The sequence below is a fragment of the Trichosurus vulpecula genome, chromosome 1 (assembly GCF_011100635.1).
Source record: "Trichosurus vulpecula isolate mTriVul1 chromosome 1, mTriVul1.pri, whole genome shotgun sequence".
Taxonomy (NCBI): domain Eukaryota; kingdom Metazoa; phylum Chordata; class Mammalia; order Diprotodontia; family Phalangeridae; genus Trichosurus; species Trichosurus vulpecula.
In genome coordinates this window covers 147,706,909-147,730,436 of record NC_050573.1, presented here as the reverse complement: position 1 = coordinate 147,730,436, position 23,528 = coordinate 147,706,909, and the positions used below count along the sequence as shown (strand labels likewise).

Sequence of the window (23,528 nt, the reverse complement as noted above, 5' to 3'; positions counted from 1 at the left end):
GCTGAGGGGAGGTGTGTTAACGTGGTCTACGCTAGGGGGAGGGGCCAAGTCAAGAACCAATCGGCCCTGGTCGTTCAGGCGGCGCTTGATGATGTCAAAAACTCTGTAAGAGGGGAGAGGACAGCTTGAAGATCCTCCTTTCCTTTTCCGGTTGGAGCCAGAGACACCTACAGCCGAAGCTGAGCTGCCGGTAGCAGAGCTGACTAGAGGCTAGTGGGTAATCTTCTTACCGTAGAGGGGAAGCATGTATACGATTTTGCCTTATACCATCTCGCTTCTCTGTGGCCGCCTGGTTACCCTTGTGAGGCGGACTTATTGGGCCTGGAAGCTTTTGATGAAAATATCAAAATGGGGACGCTGGTTTGTGGGCTTGTTATTGTGGAGTGTAAATACATGCTTTAGTTCTCCTGTCTTCTGCCTAGAGAATTCCTTATATCCTGCGGTTCCAGACCTTTTAGGCACATATGAGATTCTCTTTGAAATCATAAATTCTGCCTTCCTAATATAGAATAGCATGAACATCAAAGGAAGAGAGGTTACTGAGTGAAGGAGGAAGGGGTAGAACTTGGAAATGGCACTAGGGAGCAAGGAGTTTTATTATTGTTGTTATACCCAACAAGAGTTTTTCAGTCCCTAGCTGGACGACCACAAGGGTTGTATAACTCATGTCAGTTCTACTTTTGGAGAAGTTCACTTGTTAGGAAAATTTTCCTTATGTGGAACCTATTTGTCTCTGTAACTTCTAACCATCTTTTCTAGCTCTGCCCTTGAGTCAAATTAAATCTAGTTCTTGTTTCACATAACGTTTTCTGTACTTATAGACCACCTTTATTATCTGTCTAGGAGAAGGGGAAAGGGAGAGAATTTTAGGTGCAGTGGAAGGTGAATAAAGAAATGCTCTTGAATGCCCAGAAGACTTCTTAGTAAATTGAGATTAGAACATTTTCTGAGTGGTTCAGATATGGAGATGAGCTAGAGACTGAATGATCGAAGTCTCAGTCAGAAATGTATTAGAAGAGAAATCTCCAACTGGAAGGAATTTAGGAGCATGGCAAACAATTTTAGGATTTTAAAAAATGTCATAAGAAGTTGAAATTCACAATGTTTAATCCTCTTCCCCTTTGAAGTTGTTTCCTTCCTCATTTATTTTAAAATTTTATAATTTTTGTCTTAAAATACTGTCTCCATTACTCTCTTCCCCATGTTTTATAGATACTTCAGCAGGTAGTAGGAAAGAAACAATTTTTTTTTTTTTTTGAAAATCAGAGCATTACAGTTTAGCTAGTTTCATTTCCAACATTTCTGTTGATGTTCCTTCGTCCTTAAGGATTTATTTTTTGGCAACTTTATATCCCTCTTGCTGGCAATTCATCTTATTTTTTTCCTGCCATTGATTGATATTAGATAATAATGTTTAGATTGTGTATTTAAAACTATTAATTACTCAAGTTACTTTTGAAAACATTCTGGAAGGTGTACTTCATTTGGTTTTCCATTTTTGAGACTAATGTATTTTATTATTCAGTGTTTCCACAGCTGTGATTTTAGTATTTTCTTTGCTTACATATGTCTTTAGGATATGTACATATTCCTTATGGAACAAAACTATCAATGGCAGTCACATAAAAATTTTGCTAAGATGACATCATGAGATGTTTTCTGTCCCAAATTTTACAAGGAATGGTTCTATTTATTGCTGAATACTGACAGAATTACTTATAACATAGTAGATCAAGTATTTCGGTTACAAGATATATGTAATTTCTCAAGTTTTTATTTGTATGCACATAGTTTTCCATCTAAAACTCATTGCTCTTGAAAAAAAGGAATTACTTTAGTTTGATTTCAATGAGATTAAGGCAAGTGTCTATGCTTTGTATTTTTTTTTTAATTCAGGAATACGATATGAAATTTATACATATTTTCTGTTAAAAAGCATTTCCTCTCAACATGTTTTCCATTATTTCCTTGTTCTTTTTACTCAGATTCATACTCTAGTTGAGAGTTTGAAGCTTTCCATCACAGATCAGCAACTCCCAATGTTTATTCGTATAATGCAACTAGGTGTTGCTCTTTACTATGGAGAAATAGGAAGTTTTAAAGATGGAGAAACAGAGGATCTCAGCTGTCATACTAAAGATCTATTAGGAAGCATTCCGGGTAAGTTTAATCATTACAGAAAAAAAGTAAAGATAAGACAATTCATGTTTTTTCAAATTTCACCAACGGGAAATTTACAAAAACATAATTGAAGCAAATTTTTGTTGTTCTGTGATATCTTGGAAGGATTTTCATTGATCACTGGTAATCGTATAGATTTTTTTTCTTTGAAAGTTGCTTAAGTATTATTAATAAAAATTGAATACTATTTGTGATCTAAATGTGCATTTTAAAGAAGTTAAGACAACACAGTTGGATGATTTCTGTATTCCAGTTAGAAAGTAGTAAACTGGTAATAATTTAGATTTTGATAGTCTGGACTTTGATGTAGCATATGGTGACCAGAAGTCCTGTATTTTAAGGCATTTCAAGTTATTAAACATGTTGTCCCGGTGTCTTCAGGCATTTTTGGGAACAGAAAATAATCTCTGTTTACATGTAAGAAAAGAAATAGGAAGTGTCTGCCTCCTTCCTCAAGGGTGATTTATATATTGATATGTCAATATATCTATCTATATCTAGTCTGGGCAATATTTTCCTGTCATCAATTGAGGATTCAAACTTCACCTTTTGCAGAGCTATAATCTTGCTGAATCAAGATGATATTTTAAAGAACATTGTATTTTCATGTGATTTGTTATGAGTCTTCTGTTTTTATAGTTATTCAGTATTTCAGAAAGCACTCTTGAGCAGAAATATTTTCAAGTCAATAATAAGCATTTGTTAAATGCTTATTATGTGCTAGGCACTGTGGTAAGTTCTGGGGATATAAAGAAGGGCAAAAAACAGCCCATAAACCACTATGTTCAAACAAGATGTATACAGGTTTAATTTGAGATAATCTCGGAAGGAGAGCACTAAGATTAAGGAGTACTGGGAAAGACTTCTTGCAGAAAGTGGGTCTAGAGCTGAGGTTTGAAGGCATGGGAAGACATTCAGTGAAAGTGCCTGGAGTCAAGAGATGTAACGTTATGTTCCAAGACCAGGAAGGAGGCCAGTTGTACTGCAGAGTATGTGGAGAGACGTAAGGTATAAAAGGACTAGCCAAATACAGCATTTTATATTTTATCTCGGAGGCAATAGGTAGACACTAGAGTTTATTTAAGTATAGGATTTTTATTTTACAAATGTGGATATACAAATAGAACTTACATTTTTAACTTTGAAACAATTGTTGGAATTCTTTTTTTTGCCTCTTATTTATAAGTAGAAATTATCCTTTAAGAAGATAAAAAATTATTTGATTGATTTGTGCCTAGGAAAATGATTTCCCAAATCAGAATAGTTGTTAAATACTGACTTTTATTTAGCTCTTAAACTGTTAGACGTAAAATGTGTTCCATGGCCATTTTCAGGGTTGTTTATTTCTATCTCTGTCTGCAAAACACACTCATACTCCTCCTTGCTTGTGATTCCTCTGGTCTAGTACGTGCCTCATCTATGACTGACAGCTGTATAGATTGGCCTTCTTTGGCTGTTTTTCAGGTACTTCAGAACTATTCAGTCATTCAACTAGCATTTGTTAAGTATCTGTTGAATGCCTGATGCTGTCCTAAGTGCTGGGGATGACAATACTTAAAGTGCCTATCACATAGTAGGCACTTAATAAATGCTTATTGACCAACTGATTGAAACAATTCTTGCTCTCAAAATGTTTACGTTCTGACAGGAGAAACAGTGTATATGTATAAGTATATCTAGAATAAATATATGTAGAATAAGATGAAATAAATATAGAATTTGAACAGGTGTTCCAAAAAGTGTTAATGTAGTTTTAGGCTTTGGTAGCTGTGACTAAATGACACTAGAGTAAGGCATTGGAGTATGAAAGCTTAAAACTGCACTAAGACTTTTGGAACTCCTTGTATAAGGTAGATAGTAAGGGCGAATACTAGCCATTTGAGGGATTTATCATGTAGAAGTTGGTGCTACTTCTTAAAGGAAATGAAGGATTCTATAAAGTGAGTGAGAGGAGGGAGTATATTCTTTTTTGGAATAAGGCCAATAAGCAGGCACAAAGGTAGAAGATCAAGTACCTTGTGAGGAACAGTAAGAAGGCAGATCACTTTGATTAGGTTGTAGAGTGCAAGAAGGAGAGTAATATATAATGAGGCTGGAAAGATTGACTAGGGCTGTCTTGTGAAAGTCTTTTTAAAGAAATGAGATTTTATTTGATCCTAGAAGCAATAGGGAGCAATTTTATTTATTAAAATTGATTATTAAATTATTTTTTAAAAATTTATTTATTTATTATTTATTAAAATAATTTATTAAATAGGGGTCTGATATGCTCAGATACGTGTTTAAGGAAAATCACTTTGGTGTCTGTGTAGAGGATTGATTGGAGTGGGGAGGGACTAGATACAGAGAGACCAATTAGAAGCCTGTTACAGTAGTCCACAGAATAGGTGATGGAGCCCTGAACTAGGCTGGTGGCTCTGTGCATTGAGAGAAGAGATCAGATCTGAGAGATGCTGTGGAGGTAGAAATGGCAAAATATGTATATTAAGGAAGAATGAGGGGACAAGGATAACACCAAAGTAATGAACTTGGGAGACTTAAAGAATGGTGATGCCTTTGACAGAAATAGGGAATTTTCAGCCTGTTGATCAAAGTATAAGTTTGATTTGTAAGTCAAATTCTTGTACAGTGGTGGATAACCTGAGCAGTTTCAGGTTTCAGAGACACAACTTTTTTTTTTTAATCCCTCTAATGTGCAGGAAACATTAATTTAAGTGTGGAATTGAAGGGAATGATTTTTATAGTTATACATCTTTATTGTTGCTTAGTGTTTGGTATTGCATTTTTTTCCTGGAAAGTAATAATAATGATAATGATAGTATTTATATTTCAAATATTACCTCATTTGATCTTCACAACAACTCTGGGAGGTATTTGCTATTAAAGTTGAAGAAACTGAGAAAAATAGAAGTTGTACATTGCCGCAGTCACACAGTGTTTCACAGATAATACACAGGAGGCCCCGGAATTTTGGGACTTGAGCCTCTAACAGGTTCACTCTTGATCTAGTCAGACAGGCAGACACCTTCAGAGGGGTTAATAATTTTACTTTATTCTAGTCTAGTCTTCTCAGAGAGGTTGCTGATAAGGGGAAAACCAGCTCCTACAGCATTCCCTAATCATCCTTCTCATAGGGGCCAGTAAGAAGAGAGGCAACTACCCCTACATCTCGATGGAGTCAATCAAGACAGGCACAGCTTGTGCATTCCACTAAATCCCCTCAAGTCTCAGTGGGGGCTGGTCGAGGCAGGTGCATGCATTCCTCTGTGTATTACCCATGGTTTCCCCACTCACTGACCAGTGCCCACTTGCTTTATAGGGCAACAGACAAAGAAGGCATCTTGCCAACATTAAGCTCACAGGTTAAGTTTAGCAATATCATCATTCTGTGCAAGCATAGTAAGTGTCAGTTATGGTACCCCCACATCTCATGGTACAGCTGCCTGTCACTATGAATCTAGGAATTACTATCTAGGATGCTTGGGGTTATTCTGGGAGTTATTACCAAACACCTGGAAAGTGGACATTGCCATGGCTATGGATCCTGAGAAACTGAACTCTAAAAAATCCTCTTTATGTGGATACAGCTAATAAAATTCTGAGGCCAGACTTAATTTCTTGATGTAGAGCTCTATCCATTGTAATTTGTTGCCTGAGTAGTATAATATCACTCTCTATTCTTGATGTCTTATTTCTTTCTCTACAATGAAATAAATAGTACCCCCTGGAAGTTTCTAGATATTATTCAGAACCATGTAACAACAACAGCTACTGTGGAGGTGAAAGACTAATAACACCAGCACATAGAAGGGCTTCCAGCACAGGTTCTTTGTTCTCCTTTTCTAAGGAAAGCAACTTTGAGGGGTTAACAGTTTTAAAACATACATATACCATTTACTTAGTTCAGGGGGAAAAGCCAGCACCCTGAACTTCAAAGCAAATACAAACAGAAATTACAAACGGAGACAATATAAATAAATCAATATTTCCGTTTAACCGGATCACAATACACAGTTACCAGAGAAGCACCAACATCTGGGTTTTCAAAGCTGGGGTGGGGGTGCTGCTTCAACTGCTTACCCAGAGTCTCATCACCAACACTCTTTCAATGAGTGTGCCCCCAAAAGCAAAAATGCCAAGCTCAGCGTTCTTAATACCCTGTTCAGGGAGCTGAGGGCTCAGAGGCTACTTAGCAAAAAGGTCTGGGGTCTGGGGCCTAGGGCCTGGGGCCTGAGACTTTCTTGTTTCTTAAGCAGGTCATCAAAGACTCTTGATTCAAAGACTCCCAACTGAAACAAAGGCAGGACTCATTAAAGACACTTGATGGCCTTAGCATTCCAAAAGGGAAGACAACAGAAAAGTCCAACCCTAATTGCCATAACAAGCCCCCACATGAAATATAATCTTAGTTTATCTGTGTTCACCTGCCCAAGTAGATTAAAGCTTTAAATATAATTCATCAGTTATGCTTAATTTGTATTCCCCCACATGAATTTCTGTGTCTAATTTTCAGAAAACTGAAAGTTACTATTACCCAGGAGCTGATGATGAGAAAAATTGTGCCATTTTAGAGCTTGTGATAAACTATGCAGTACTGGTAAAACAGAAGCTAAATGAAATTCTGGATATATGAACACTTCACTAAATTCCAACTGTTTTCTGATTTCAGTCAACTTCACAATAAAAGGCATTTGTTATGGTAGGAGTTGTGTAACATTTTATAACGAAGTCTAGGGAAGGAGAATGTGATTCTGACCTTGTCTCGAGGTGTTTTCTTCGCTTTATGCTTGGTTTTAGCTTTAAGTTCAAAACATGCATAATACATTGGTATGTATGACTTTTGACAGATATGTTGAACAGTAGTTGTTTGCTAAAGTCTTGGTATCCATAATAACAGTGAGAGAGTAATAATGTCTATAAAGGAGGGCTAACCTTGCCCATTAATGGGGACTCTAAATAGTTTCCAGTGCCTGCTTCAACCACCTTCATGGCCACTGGAACAAATTGTTTTGATCCACCCATTCCACCAGGGGAAGTCTTCACATGCTTGGGGTAGACACCTCCCTAACTCACCAGCAGGTGGTACACTCGTCCTGGAGTCAGGAAGACCTGAGTTCTAATCCAACCTCAAAACTTACTAGTTGTGTAACCCTGGGTCAGTTACTTAGCCTCAGTCTCCTCAACTGTCAAATGAGAATGATAATAAAAGCACCTGCATTCCAAGGTTGTTGTGAGGATCAAATGAGATAATACTTGTAGTTAGCATGGTATCGGACACACAGTAGGCATGGCATTAAATGTTAGTTGTTGTTGTTATTACTGTTATGGTAGGTGTGAGCAGACAGTCTCACAGCAATGGGGGACAAGGAATAATCCAAGAGGAATGAGTGAAGGTGCAGCCAGTTTTAGAAAAGGTGGCCAGGGAGGCTATGCCATCAGAAGGGAGCCAGGTCTCAGTAATAGCTAGTAGATGGAAGGTCTGGGAGAGGAAAACATTTAGAATAAAGGGATGTTTATTGCCTATGGAACAGGCATTCCAGAGGGCACAATGGAAGGGCTGGGTGGTGTTTGGTTGAAACTTTTGTGTGGGAGGGTTGAGGGAGAAAGGAATAAGGAATAGGTGGTTGGGAATAGGGAATGGGGTTTGGAAGATGACCTGTAGGGGTACAGAAAGACTGGGATGTATGAGAGTGTTTATCATTAAGTGGAAGATACCACTTCTCTTCCTGTAAGAGGTTGGATACTGGGCTAGAGAGAAGTGTACTCTCAGATGAAAGGTATATAGTTAGATAGACAGATAGGAGGCCAACTTCACCACTCCTCCTCCCTCCAAAGACTGAAGATTATCAGTTTTGGAGATTTTGTACTTTGAAAGTATTTCCAAGTTATCATATTTGGTTTTTTAGAATAAAAATGCTATTGTAATGTGGTTATGCAATTGATAGGGAGGCATTTCCTTTGTATTACCATTGATAAATACATGTGTTTAGAAAATGTTGACACAAAATTTTTCTGGCTGATTTTGAAGATAAGTTTGTTATAGGCTTAAATATAATTGAAAAACTATAAAGAACAGTTAATTCTTACCTAAATATTGTCCCTGAAGTTTTGCCAATGTTAATTCAACTTTTGTTATCAAGCGCCTAAATGTTAGGCTGACTGTGGAGAGCGTACTCTTACTTTCTACATTCCCAAATCAGTAGAAATGGTACTTTGTACTGGTTTGTACCCATGTGATTTATTCTTTTTTTCTATGTGGAACTTGATATTTTGTCCTTGTTATTTATAAAATTATCTTGTAATATTATCTTACAAAATTAAGGTCACATTCTAGATGGTTACAAGCTGAGGAATACCAAATGTTATAAATTAGGTAAATTATTTCATGCATTTTAAAGCAACTTCTTTAGAACTATGAGAACTCAATTGCTTTTAGAATTAATTTTGTAGTTTGTAAAGAATTCAAAGCTTAGGGAATAAATAAGGATTTTTAAGTGCTTATACTGTGCCAGGCACTACTACATTCTAGATATAAAAGAGAAAAGCAAAAAACAATTTCTCCCCACAAATGGTTCATCATTCTAATGGAGAACACTAGTAATTAGGTACAAACCAGATGTAAACAGAGTAGATTGAAGGTACTCTCAGAAGGGAAAGTAGGATGTGGAAAGACCAGGAAAGACCTTCTACTTAAGGTATCTGAGATTAGTTTTGAAAGAGTCCAGAAAAATTAAGGGCTGGAAGTACTAAGAAAGGGTGTTCCAGGCATGGGGAATAGACAATGGGAAGACATATAGATGAGAGGTGAATGGTTAAATGAATAAACAAATGAAGCATTTATTAAGTGTTTACTATGTGCACCTCGGCTAAGCATTAGGAATATAAATAGAAAAGACTAGGAGTGTCACATTCAAGGAAAAGAAAGTAAGGCAATGTATCAGGATCATAGAGTGTCTGCTATGTGCAATTCACTCTGCTAAGTGCTTTAAAATTTCTATTTTGATCATCATAACAACCCTGTGAAGTAGGTACTAATATTAGTCCCATTTTACAGTTGAAGAAATTGTAAATGACTTGCCCAGAATCACGCAGCCACTAAGTGTCAGTGGCTCGATTTGAATTCAAGGCTTCCTGATTCCAATCCCAGTGCTTCATCCACTGTGTCTCCTATCCACCCTTCTGCCCCCTAGGAAGGATCCAGATTATGGATTTTAAATGCCAAAAAGAAGACTTTTTATTTGAACAAGGATGTAACAAGGAGTACTGAGTAGAGGATGAAATAGACCAAGTTGCAAGTTTATCTACATAGACATAATAATTGAGACTGTGGAAGCTGTGTGAGGGATAGGAGACAATCAAGGGAGGACATGCAAAAGTAGAAACAGAAATAAATTTGGCAATGGATTGATTACCTGGAATAAACAAAAGTGAGCAGATGGGGATCAAACCAAGTATGCAAGCCTGTGAGACTGGGAAGGATAGTGGTGTCCTCAACAGTTTCAGGGATGTTGAAAAGAAGGGAGAATTTGAGGGTGAAGGATTTCTATTTTGGGCATGTTGAATTTGAGATCTACAAACAACCGATCTGAGATGTCCATAAGGTATTTGATAATAAGCAACTGAAACTAGGACTAGATGTACAGATCTGGGGAACATCTGCAAAGAGAGTTAACGAAACCTAATTTGGTGAGATCACCTAGTAAGTAATGGCCTTAAGTTATTTAAATATCTTTCTGATAAACTATCCTGTCCCTTGCTATTAATTTAATAGGATGGAGCTCTGGGCACATATATTTGATGTAATTTTAAAGTATTTTCTAGAAACTACTCTTTATTATTCTATACTCAGAAGAGTCAAATACTTCTTCCCCAGAGGGCAAGAAGAGAAGCAGAACTTCCAGTGGGGTGGGGACAGCTTAGGGTATTTGGAAACCTCTAACAGGTCTGCTGGGGCAAGGTCACCTAGTCTTCTCTTCAGGGTCCTGACCAGCTTCCACTGGAAGCCTCCCATCCTTTACCCCCACCACCATAACTAACATCCTCTATCCCTTCTCCATCGTGTCACCTCTGTCCCTTATCTTTGCCTACCCCTCAAAGTTTGTCTCTGCCTCTCTGCTCTCCCACCCCTACCAGCTCAGGCCACATGCTTCCTCTGATGGGTCAGGAGCTTTTGCTCATGACTGAAACTCTCAGTGGCAAAAATGAATGGCCCCTCTCAACTATGGCTCTTGTGGTGTGTGCTGAGGTTGGATTTTTGACTGAAACACCTCTCACAATCAGGGCAAGCATAAGGCTGCTCACCTGTATGGATATGCCAGTGGGACACAAGGTTGGACTTCCGGCTGAAGGCTTTGCTGCAGTCAGGAGAGGGATAGGGCCTCTCACCTGTGTGGATGTGGTGGTGGGCTGCCAGGTAGGGCTTGTGCCTAAAGGACACAGAAATCATAGGATTGTAGATTTAGAGCTGAAAGAGACCTTGGAGACCAACAAGTCCAATTCCCTCATTTTACAAATGAGGATTGAGGCATAAAGATGTTAAATAACTTTTGCAGGGTCTCACAACTAAGTTTCTGAGACAGGATTTGAATTCAGGTCTTCCTGACTCCAAGTCTGTCACTGTATTTATCACATCAAACAAACTGAAGGTTTCATTTTGTATTTTGAGTCCATTACTTCTCTGCTGGAGAGTAACTTGCTTCATTTTGATTCTCTTGAGTTGCGGTTGGTCATTGCCTTGATTGGAATTCTGAAATTCTTAGTTTCAATAAATTTCTTGTATTTGGATATCGGACCTTTATCAGAGAGGCTTGGTGTGAGAAATTTTTCACAATTAATTGTTAACCTTATAATTTTTATCTGCATTGATTTTGTTTGTGCAAAAACCTTTTAGTTTTATATAATTGAATTGTAAATTGAAAGTGTGCGTTTTTCTAGAAATAGAATTGTCCATTTCTGTAGCAATCCCATCTACAGGACTCCTTTCTCAAACTCTCTTAATTCTGTTGTCTTCCCCCTCTTAATTATTTCCAATTTCTTCTGATTATTGCTTGTTTGTACATATTTGCTTGTTGTCTCATTAGATTGTGAGCTCCTTGAAGACAAGGACTGTCTTGTACCCCTTTTTGTATTTCTAATGCTTAACACAGTGCCTAGCATGTAGTGTAGGCACTTAATAAATGTTTATTGACTCATATTTTATCTTCGCTGATGTGCTATCCCTTGTTTGATCATGTAACCTTTACCTTATCTATAATTGTGAAAGGTATTTCCTTCCTTGCTTTTTATTATATTTACTGTGTGACTTTTTATATCCAGGTCATTGATATATTTGGAGCTTATATTGATTGATGTTGATTCAAACCTAATTTCTGCCGAACTGCTTTCTGGTTTTTCTGGCATTTTTTGTTGAGTGAGTCCTTACTACAGTAATTGGAGTCTTTGGTTTATGAAACACTGGACTAATTTGTTCTTTTGCTTTTCTGTATTGTAAATCTAACATCTTCCTCTGATCAACTATTTTTAACCAGTACCAGAAAGTTTTAATTATTCCTCCTTTGTGATACATACAGAAATCTGGTACTACTATGTCCCCTTTTTCATTATTTCCCTGGAGATTATTGATGTTGTACTCTTCCAGATGAATTTTATTATTTTTTCCTATCTCTGTAAATATTTAAATAGTTATGTTTGATATCTAAATAAATAAATTGTCACCAAGTAAGTAAATTTAGGCAGTCCTGGCATTTCTATTATGTTGGCATGACTGAATCATAAGCCATTAATATCTCTTCAGGTATTTACGGCTGTGTTTACTTCTTTAAAGACAGATGTCAGAGCTGGTGGAATATGTACTAGAAAAGGGGGAAGTGGCATCACATTGAATGACTTTGATCCTGTTGGCCTCTTTTTACCTTGAAGGGTGTCTTCCATCTTATTATTGCAGAGAACATTGCTTTATAAAATCCAGGTACTTTTCAAGGTATATTCTAATCAAAGATACATAGTTATTTTGTGATGGCTTATGATAGTGGTTTTTGAATGTCACCCTCTTACATTATATCACAGTTATCTGTGTAATGTTTACTTTTGATAACACCCTCCATTGCCTTATCATGGTATGGACATAGGACTTTGGTTTCTGGCTGTATAATCAATTCTTAAACTCTGGCATGTCCCATGAAGGCGTAAAGACTTCAAGTGAAGATCATATGAAGAACCAGATAATAATGAACCAGCCTGAATAAGTTTAGTTATTTATTGCTAGTTGGTTGACTGTCATGTGTTTTTTTTAGTTTAGCTTTGTTTTGTTTTTTTTTTGCAACAGCAAATTGAAAAGATTACTCAAGTGTGGAGGGGATACAGTATACCTCAGTGAAATTAATATTACCACTTGAAATCAGATCTTGAAGTAACGAAGTTAATAATTTTTAAACTTTTTTTACATTTATTTTTAATTTTGTTTTTTCTCCATTACATGTAAACAAAAATTTTTAACATTCATTTTTACGAAAAATTTTGAGATTGATATTATTTCCCTCTTTTGTCTTCTCCCTTTTCCTTGAGAAGACAAGCAGTTTGATATAGATTATACATGTACAGTCGTGTGAAACATTTCCCCACTGGTCATGTTGCAAAAGAAAAGCCAAACCAAAACACCCAAGAATAATAAAGAAAGTTAAAAAAAAAAAGGTATCCTTCAATCTGTATTCAGGCTCTATCAGTTCTTTATCCAGGGAGGGAGCATTTTTCATCACGAATCTTTTGAAATTGTCTTAGATCGTTGTATTGTTGAAAATAGCTAAGTTAATTAATCATCATACAATGTTGCTGTTAACTGTGTACAGTGGTCTCCTGGTTCTTCTCATTTTACTTTGCCTCAGTTCATGTAAGTCTTCCTAAGTTTTTCCAAAAGCATCCTACTTGTCATTTCTGATCACAATCACAATCATATTGTTCAGCCATTCCCCATTTCATAGGTATCACTCTCAGTTTCCAATTTATGACTTGTGTTCTCATGAATTTGACTCAGTTCTCTACATAGTTGAGAAATTAGGCCTTTATCAGAGAAATTTGCTGTAAAAATTTTTTTCCTCCAGTTTCTTGATTTCTTTCTTATCTTGGGTGCATTGGTTTTGTTTGTGCAGCCCCTTTTTTTATTTGATGTAATCAAAATTATACATTTTGCATCCTATAATGCTCTCTATCTCTTGTTTGGTTATAAATTCTTCTCTTATCCAAAATTCTGACAGGTAAACTATTCTTTGCTCCCCTAATTTGCTTATGATATCACCCTTTTGACCTTCTCAGAGTATATGGTATGAGATGTTGGTCCTGTAAACTTTTCAAGAATTGTGTTTACGTTAGTAACATTGAACAAAATGCCTCTGTTTAATGGGTACTTAATAAGCAATTTTTGAGTTGAATTGAAAAAAAAATTTAAACTAAGGGTGTGAAAATTGGTAACCTTGTAACTAATAACTTGGACATCCTGTTGTAAATTAAGTCTCTTTAGTGTCACTTTTAATTTTCTCTAGGTGATTAGACTTTTCATAAGTGATTAGACATTTACTTTTAGATCTGTTGTTGTAAATACATGGTAAAAAATCATGGCAAATAATGTACTATAATGGACATAGCCTGCCTAGGATGCTTGAAGTTGATTTTTAAAAAATCGTTTTGAAGCTCTTTTGTATGGGACAAAAGAGGACTAAGCTGATTTATAATTGGTAAGAAAAGAGAAAAGGTGCTAGACAAAGCAGGCTGTATTTTACCTGCAGTTCCAGGCAGACTTGGATTCTTCTCTGTCTACAGGAAATGGATTATTTGTAAAACTCCAGTAGATTTACCAAATAGAGGAAAGAACGGAATACTCAGGTGTGTGTTAGGGGTAGGGGTTATTCATTGTGTTATCTTAGGAGATCAGATTTGTTTGAATCCCCGTCAAACTTCCACTCTACTTTGAAGCATTCCAGAATACGATATTGTAGTATTCTTTGATCATGAGAGTATGCCTCTTTGTAAGAGAAACCAATGGGGTTTATTTTCAGAGAGGAGACAGCCTGATTCAATAGGTTATAGAATTTAGGAATTTTATAGTAATATTTGTGTGACCAAAGAAAATCTCTGTGCTTTTTAGGTTCTTCATATGTCAGCAACAGTCATTGGTATATTGTATTTGTTTGTGGCAAAGATCAGGTAACACCATTATTATAGGTTAGATTGTAAATAAAATGCAATTTATTATATAAGTGTTTAATAAATTATTTTTAGGGTAGACTTTTGCTTTTGCAGATTGCCTGCATTACAGTGTTTTTCCTTTCATTTCTCAAGTGGCTGGGCTTAGAAAGCTTGGCTGTCATTCCAGGTCATTTGTACTCTTATCCCATGAATATACTTCCAGTATATTTGATCATTTGTAAAACAGTTTGTTTCAAAATTAGCCTAAGAGACTTTTATGTGTCCATTTCTGTTGAAGAAGGAATTCATATAGATGCACATTTTTATCAATTAATAGTCGAGACTTTATTTGAAGATCTGTTGCACACTCAATGTGTTGTATCAGGTGTTGAATGGGTAAAATAGACTGTGGGGAAACACAAAGGTAGTATGATGCAGTCTTTTCCTGTAAACTTGCTGTCTTTTGGGGAGAGCAACTTTAATGATATACTCTAATGTTATCTACTTATCTGTGAATATCTGTCTGTTTATCTGTGGATACTCACAAATACGGATAGATGTGATTTCAAAGTGTCAGAAATGGGGAGGGGAGAATCTGGTAAGTGCATCTTTTTCTTCTTGTTTACTTTTCTCCAGCTAAACCTGATAGCATTGCCTATTTGTATTTTGTGTTGTTAGGTGGTGAAGGTGAAACTGGCATGGATATACAATATCCTACCCAATATAAAGCTCAAGAGTTTTATTCACAACAAGATGATGAACAGTCCCAGGGATGGGTATCCTGGGCTTGGTCGTTTGTTCCTGCCATTGTGAGTTATGATGATGGAGAGGATGACTATCTTGGAAATGATACGATATCGGCTCTGCATCAGCAAAAGTCTCAGACTTTAAAAGATCCAGTTGTTTCTATAGGATTTTATTGTACAAAGGCCACAGTGACTTTCAAGGTAAGCTTTTAAAATATATAAAGTTTAGTTGTTTAAAATAATCAGTATGTGCTCTTTTATAAGACAAAAAAAGAAAATAAATTCAATGTGCTTCTGGAGGGGAATCAGCATTATACTATAATAGAATTATAGTTGCTTTTATTGGTGCTTGCTGTATAGTCAGATGACTTAAAAAATTACTTTTTTGCCATGATTAAAGTTGTGACCATTAAGTAAATTACAATATAATTTAGTTATGACATGGGTTGTTGTTGCATGGATTTGGATTCATTACAAGTCAAATCCTTTTCTCCCACTTTTCCTCCTCCCTCCATTTCCCCATATAATGATTTCATTGTGAGATATAACAGTTTGTATGATGGGTGTGAATTTAGTTGTCCTAAAATAGTATGAGTAAAGGATTCCATTATGCAGAGAGCGTGCTGATAGATTTTTACTTATCCATGGTAAGGTAAATTTCTTTATACTAAGGAGTGTCTGTGGAATTAGTTTTTACTGGTAGAGTGGCTTGGCAGTTGCTGGAATTCATTTATTTGATTGACATAGTAATGAATCCAAACGGAGCTGTTATTTCAAAGCACCCAGGATAAAAGAGATTTTTCATGTTGACATAATTTAATGATTTTTCTGGTTTGGTTAGGATCATTGTACTTTGCTGTATTAGTAGATTCTGTACAAAATGATTTTTGACAAAATTCAGTGAAGTTTATATCATTTAGTAAATATTTTCCTTGATAAGTCTGCTTTTAAATTTCATGGAGAATACTGAAAACTTAATTTGCTATGGAATTTTTGTGTTCTATTAAAATGAATTAGTGTCTTAAATGAAGTTGGAAGGTTGAATTTAGCAAAATTATGGTAACAGGTAATCTTTAAAATGATGAAGGGGTTAAAATATTCCTTTCCTTATATTATTTCAAATAGAATAAAAACTTGTTGGTGGACATTTTTTACTATATGATGTCGCTGTTTTTATATGAACAAAATATAATGAGCCAGTTATTTGTACTGACTAGTAACCTAAGTTTATGAAGAAAATTAAAGTTAGATTGGTAAAGGAAGTGTCACATTTTAGGTCATTTTTGTGACCATATAGTTTTAAACATGAAAATAATGAGGCTTTATGCTAATGCTTCTGTTAGTTTTACTGATGAAAATTATAGTGCGTAATTGAGACAGGATGGACATTTACATGGGAAATACATATGTCTATAAAGTATAAGGGAAATATTCTGGTAGTTGAGGGGAAAACATTAGAATTCATTGTTTGACTTGCATGCTAAAAATGTATGGAATTAATTTGTGGTTCATATTTTGGTAAAAAAAAATAAGGTCATGTTTCTGCATTAGTATTCTGAACAAGTCGATACCATCCCAGCAAAAAATAAAAAAAATCATGCCAAATTAAATGTAGCATTTTTCTAATAATGTTGAAAATTGTTCTTGTAATGTTTGAATTCTTTTAATCAATTAATTGCTTTTCCTTTACAATAATTGCAGACAGCTGAAGAGCAATCAGGTTTAAGAAAATCAATTTTTGCTTCAGTATTTGGCTTACAAAATTTTACTTTAAAACAGCAACCATGTGTACTTCATTGTTGGAAACAGCAAAATAATGAGAACTTGTGATTTCAAAAACATTTTACATAAGAAGTAATGATTTGGTACAAAATAGAGTAAGTAGTAGAATTCCCAAACTAAAAAGATCATGCCTAAAATTTAACTCTTCTGTGGAGTTTAAAAGGGTATTTGAGTATTACTGCGTTTTTGTTTTACTTGGATGTGATCATTGATTTAATATATTAAAGTTTGAAGAATATTCTGATTTCAGGGACAAAGGTTACTTGAACATATGCAGAAGGCAATGAATACTTTTTCTTTTGAAAATAACAGGAAGAAATTTTGGTAATGATTAAACAGAACTAAGCCCAATTTAGGTCATAACTATGTGAATTGATGTAGTATTTTGTAGATTTTAAAGCTCATTACAGATGCTCATTTGCTATTAACATTTCTGTTGCAGCTGCACAACTATTGCACCTTTTAAAGCAGTGTTATTATAACAGGAAACTAAATAAAAATACTGTGGTGGTCAAGTCATATGCCATACATGAAGTTAAATTGGCATATTCAGCAGCAGGGTCTTATGTTCTAATGTGGATAATATGTTACAGCTGTTTTTATTGCACCTGCCTCCTACACCATAATACATTTTGACCAATAGTAAAGTTTAATTTGTCTTCATCACTTGACTATAGTAATGACAGATTACTGCTCTTTAGTGCTAATTTTGGCTTATTTAATTTGTTTATCATATTGTTTCATAGCTCACTGAAATGCAAGCTGAGAGTAGTTACTATAGCCCTCAGAAAGTAAAATCAAAAGAAGTAATATGCTGGGAGCAAGAAGGAACCACAGTTGAGGTAATTTTCCATTATAAAATTTTATAGTAATAATTCTGGAAAATTGATGTGCAATAAATATTTTTCACCATTTGCATATTTTAAAATGCCATTTATGTCATTGGTTTAGCATTTCTCTTTTATTAGACAAAAGAGATCATTTGGTACTCAGATTTAGCCAAATTCTAGTCTGTGTATTTGTACTTTCTTTTTAAAAGGCTTTACTTTGTTGTATAACATTACAGTAGAAAAAACCATGATGCCACAGATCGTTAGACAGTTCAGAAGGCTTCATCAGAGTCTTGTGATACTTGATCTTTATTTCAAGTTCTTGTGTTTATTGTGCTACTTTTTCTTTTCATAGGCCCTGATGATGGGAGATCCTTTCTTTGATTGCCAAATTGGTTTCGTAGGTTGCCGAGCCATGTGCCTTAAAGGAATTATGGGTGTTAAAGATTTTGAAGAGAATATGAATAGATATGATGCTGTAAGTAAACACTTTTTAAGATGCTAAAAAAGCTATGATTTATTATTTATCATGCAAAATATAGTAACTTCACATGTAATTGTGAATTGATTATAGGGATTTCCTTTTTTTTTTTTAAAGTATTTTCATAGTTGGCAGGGAGAAATATTAGTGCTCAAGGGCACTTAAAAAGTGAATAAAACAAATGATAAACTACAAAAATAGGAAGTGACATGTACTTTTAGGTGGTTTTGATTAACTTTTTTTATGGGAAGGTACTATGCAGGGATTGTTTGTTGGAAACTTACTATATGTCAAGAAAAAAGAAAGTGAATAAAACTGAATACTTAGATGGTAATTCCAGGTATTTTCCAATGTAGCAGTTATGTGTCTGTTAAAATCACTAGGAATTTTGTGTATTGACAGCCTCATGAAAAACCAATTTGGATAATATGTTGCTGTTCGATTTTATTGTGTTAACATGTTCTTTTTTTCAATAGTCAATAAACTGTAATCTTCATAGTATATATATAAAAGCATATATATATGTATATGTACGTATACATATATATGATAAAAGAAAAACTCATCCTTGATGTCACTGCCTAATAATGCTCATATTTTTTCTTTTTCCTTTTTTAAGGAAGCATGTTTCTTCGTTTGTGGTGAAAATCTGAGTACTAAAGGTTTGACATATCTTACAAATTCACTGTTTGATTACCGAAGTCCAGAAAATAATGGTATTCGTGCAGAATTTATTTTGAATGCAGCTCATCATAAGGTCAGAGAAGAAACTGCTAAGCCAAATTCTAGTCTGTGTATTTGGCATACTCACTGAGAATAATTGATTGCTATCATTGCTGTCAACTGTCATTTGTCAAGTCCTCTTTATTTATGGTGATATACAGCAGAAAGTTTTTGTCCTTTTACTGCCCCCAACAGTTTTTTTTGGAAAAAGGCTGTATCATGAGTGCCTTGGTTTGTTTGTACACATGGAAATATATTTTAAGAGTTTTCTTCATGTTTATATATTCATGCTCAACATTTACCCCTTCAAATAGTTTTTGCTGTGTTTAGTAGTAATACATTTTTGAGGGTTCTTTATTGGCTGTTGTAAATTAAATACTGTCAATTGATTCAGCAGGATGTGGTGGAAAGAGCACTGGATTGAAATTGGAAGACTTGAAGTACTAGTCTTTAATAGTATATAACAGTGTTACCTTGAGCAAGTTGCTTGACTGCAAATTCTCAGTTTACTCATCTAATGAATAAAGGAGTTTGACTTAAGTTCCTTTCATCTCATAGGTAGAATATCATGGAATTTCTTTTACTTTTTTGGCAATGACAGGTAGTGTAGCATAATGGATAGTGAACTGGCCTTGAAGTCAGCCTCTTAAACCTACTGGTTTTGCGATTATGGGCAAGTCATTTAACTTCCCAGTACTGTAAGCAACTCTCAAGAGTATGTATTAAAAGAAGATACCAGTCTTTTAGCACAGGGAGTTTTGTTGTCTGGAACTTCCCAATTTCAATGAAGTGACAGGTCCATGTTCTTTCATTTTCCCATTTATTTCAATATCCCCTGTTACTAGGCTTTATTTTTTCTCCCATCCTTTCCATTTTTCTAATTTATAATAAAGTAATCCAATCTAATAAAGTTAAATAGAACCACCTACATTAGTGTTGTTGGGAAAGGACACCTCCTTTTTTGGTCTTGATCCTAGAATTATCCTTAATCAGAGTTGAGGTTCTCGTCTATGTGTTCTCATAAATAATGTACAAAGATCCACCCAATATACTAGAGGTCTTCTTGCAGATCTTTTTACATTTTGAAGAGTGAAACATGAGTGAAAAATGACTTATGAAATACCTTTGAACATAAATGGAGGTGATCAGAAATGGAGGTGATCAGAAATGGAGGTGATCATCTGGCTGATAACAGCCTTCAAGCAGTACAGCTTCCCATAGAATATAAAAAGACCTAGTTTTTACCAGTCAAAAATTATTTCTCTAATTTCGACAATGTACAAAATTCTGTGAGTGTTACTATGGGGAATATATTCATTGGAGCGAACTCCTTCCACTTCCGCAGCTTTTCCCACTAACCTTCTCTGCTGTCTTTGGTGTTTGTGGGTTAAGAAGTCTGGTAACTGCTGCAGCTCACTGATTCAGGGCGCTAGGGCCCGCTCCACCCGGCTCCTGGTCTGGTTGGTCCGAGCAGCTCACTCTGGGCTCTGCTCCGCTGTATTAGAGTGAGAGATGCAATTCATCTTTAAAATTGGAGGTGCCAGAGAAGTGTGCAAATAGTGTATAGAAGGCATTTAGAAATTTGAGTCTGGAATGAAAAAAAAAACAATATCAGAAAGACGTTGAGAGTGGGGAGACTTTGGAGTATCTACAAAGAAATGATAGTAAAGTGAGTTTAAGATTATTTCTTTAAACTTATTTCTTGGATTGCATACCTGGTTTTTGATTGGACTTAGTCATTATGTCAGAATGATCTTAACTAGTGTTTATTGAGTGTTATTATGTGTAGTGACTGAATAATAGTGGATTTATTTTTCATTGATTGATAAAGCTGTCATTTAGACAATAATATATTCTGCTTAAATTTAAATAGTGGAATATTTCGAAGATATCTTCTTATGTTAACCTGTATGTGTTTGGATAGAAACAAATTTAAAAAATGAAAAGGCAAATTTAGTTAACAAAATTTGCAATAAAATATAGAATGGAAGTAAAAAGAATATATATACATATATATATATTTTGGGGGGATTTCTGCTATTTGGTTTTGAAGACCTTTTGAAATTAACTATACATGATGGACTAAAGTAATATAAAATGAGATAAATGAAATCTTGGGCATTACATTTTTCTCTTTGATTTGTTCAGAGCTTTGCTGTTAATTTAGGTTGCAGTTTGTCACCAAATACTCACAAGCCTGATGATTATGGGTCAAAAATCTATTTTAGCTAAGTTATCAATTTTCCTATATGTAAAAGTGATAATAATACTTGCTTTACCTAATTTCCAAGGCTATCGTGATATTCAAATGAGATACTGTATATAAAACACTTGTAAACCATAACGTGCTAAACATAATTTTGGTGGTTTTTTTTTTTTTCCGTGAGCTTAAAACTTTTTCATAAAGCAGGAATTGAAATATTTAAGAACTAATTAACTTTTTGGGGGAGCATTCATTATTAGACAGCGTTGTGTAGCAGAGAAAGGTCAGGAAAGGAATATGTTCTCCATTAAAGGTATTCATTAACTAGACATTATTGATAAAGTGGTCAAAACACCCAGTAAAATTATAGATGTCCCTTTGTGGGACCTATAATAGAAATTACAATACCTGCCTTAGAAGTGAATTCTTTGGATAACCTCTGTTCTTTTGTTGTGATAATCTTTTAAGTTGATACACAGCTCAAGTAAGGATATGTGTCTGATTCTTGTAATCTCAAGATTCTCTTCTTATTCAACTTTTGTTCTGTTTACTTCGCTTTGTTGGCAGGAGACATATACTGAGATAGCAGGAATGCAGAGGTTTGGAGCTTTCTACATGGATTACTTGTACACAATGGAGAGCTCCAGTGGCAAAGGTACTAGTTACTCTTCTTAATGTTTGCCTTTCCTCAAACAACAGAAACAAAGCCCTCTTCACAGCCACCTGGTCCTTGACCGGCTGTCCTCAGTTACCTCAGATTTACCTTTGGGGTTAGTTTGGGGAATGGCTTAATCTGTAAAGACGTGTGTTAGAGTTTTCTGATATTCTTGGTATTTTGATTCATTTCCTTCCACAGATGATTAGAAATACATTTTTATAGTCATTTGTTATTAGCTTTCATATGTACTGTTATAATTTTGATACATGGAAATTAATATTCCATTCTATTGTCAGAAAGAATAAATCTTTGCTTTTAAAAAAAAATCTCGTGAATGTTGTATAGTTTTTTTTCCTTAAGTAAAGGTTTGTTTAATGTTTCTTGGAGTAATTCCTATAGAGGTCATGTGGTGTGTTGCCTAATTTTTATGTTTTCTTATTTTTTTCTTATTAGGAAAAGAGGATCTATGCCTTCTGGGTTTTTGCCCTAATTCTTTGTGAAATGTGGTTAGGTCATCTTAATTCTTTTTGTCAATTTTTGGTAATTTCGTGCAGGTTGAATCTTTCATTACATTCTGTTACTTATGTTTAAGAGTTCCTGTTGTGGTTTCAAGTTTTATAATGAAATCTTTATATATCCGTAAACTCTATATGTGTTCTGGAAATTTTGTGCCTTTTGGATAGGCAGAATATGCAGTAGTAATGAGACTTCTTAAGTTTTAGAGCTTGAAGGACCTTAGAAGTCATGTAGTCTGAGTCTTTTATTTTACATATCAGGAAAATGGTACAGGGGATTTTACACAGCTAGTTAATGGCAGAGTGAAAATTTGAACCCAGATGCCCTCACTACCAGCCCATTGTAAAGTCGTAGGATTTAAAAATGTAAGTGACCTCAGAAATCATTTAGATTAATCACTTCATTTAACAAAATGCATTAACTTAATACCGGGGTGTTAAAGTCACTTGTTCAAGGCCTCATAAAGTGTTAAAGGACAAAGTCAGGATTTGAACCAAGTTTCTCTGACTACTAGTGCTTTTTCTTTTTAACTAACACACCCCAATTAAGCATTTCTGTATGAAGAGTAGGACAGGGAGTGTAGCTATGAATCTGCAGCACTTACAGCTTGTTTCTCACTCCAAGAATACACCAAATTCATCAGGCTATTTTTCAAAGCTGTTCTGCTTTGTCTGTTTCTTACTTTCTTTATGTTCTTTTCATTTCTTGAATAAGCTTTTTTTCAGGTGTTTCAGTGAGCCTCTCTTCTTTTCTCCTTTTTAGTTTTGCAACTCTATTACTAGCCTCTGTCTTCCCTTTCCTGTGCCCTCTCCCCAACTCCCAGCCAAGTCAGAAAAATAAAAGCAAACCTTTGTAATTAATATGTATATTCAAGCAAAATAAATCCCCACGTTAATGATACCTGAAATTACATATCTCATTTTATTTGTTGATTTCATCACTTTACTGTCAGGAGGTGAGTACCATGTTTTATCACCAGTTCTTTGAAGTTATGTTTGATCACTGCGCTGATCAAAATTCTTAAGTTTTCTTAAGTTGTTTTTCTTTACAATATTGTTAATATTGTATAAATTATTCTTTGAATTCTGCTTACTTCATTCTGCCTCAGTTCATACAACTTTTCCCAGGTTACTATTGCTTTTCCCCATATACTAGGCTCTGCCCCTATTTTTTCAAGAAGAGTACTGCTTGAATTCACCATCTTATCACATATATACATATGGCAGTTATA

General features: G+C 35.0%; 1 protein-coding gene across 1 annotated transcript in view; it reads left to right on the top strand.

Annotated features, from left to right (window-relative positions):
- VPS13B (vacuolar protein sorting 13 homolog B) overlaps window positions 1–23,528 on the top strand; it is a 1,100,792-nt gene that overhangs the window by 93,478 nt on the left and 983,786 nt on the right. The window contains 6 exon segments of the mRNA XM_036759288.1: window positions 1,986–2,160; window positions 15,037–15,305; window positions 17,633–17,728; window positions 18,072–18,194; window positions 18,817–18,954; window positions 21,691–21,778. Of these exon segments, the coding sequence (XP_036615183.1) occupies window positions 1,986–2,160; window positions 15,037–15,305; window positions 17,633–17,728; window positions 18,072–18,194; window positions 18,817–18,954; window positions 21,691–21,778 (889 nt within the window).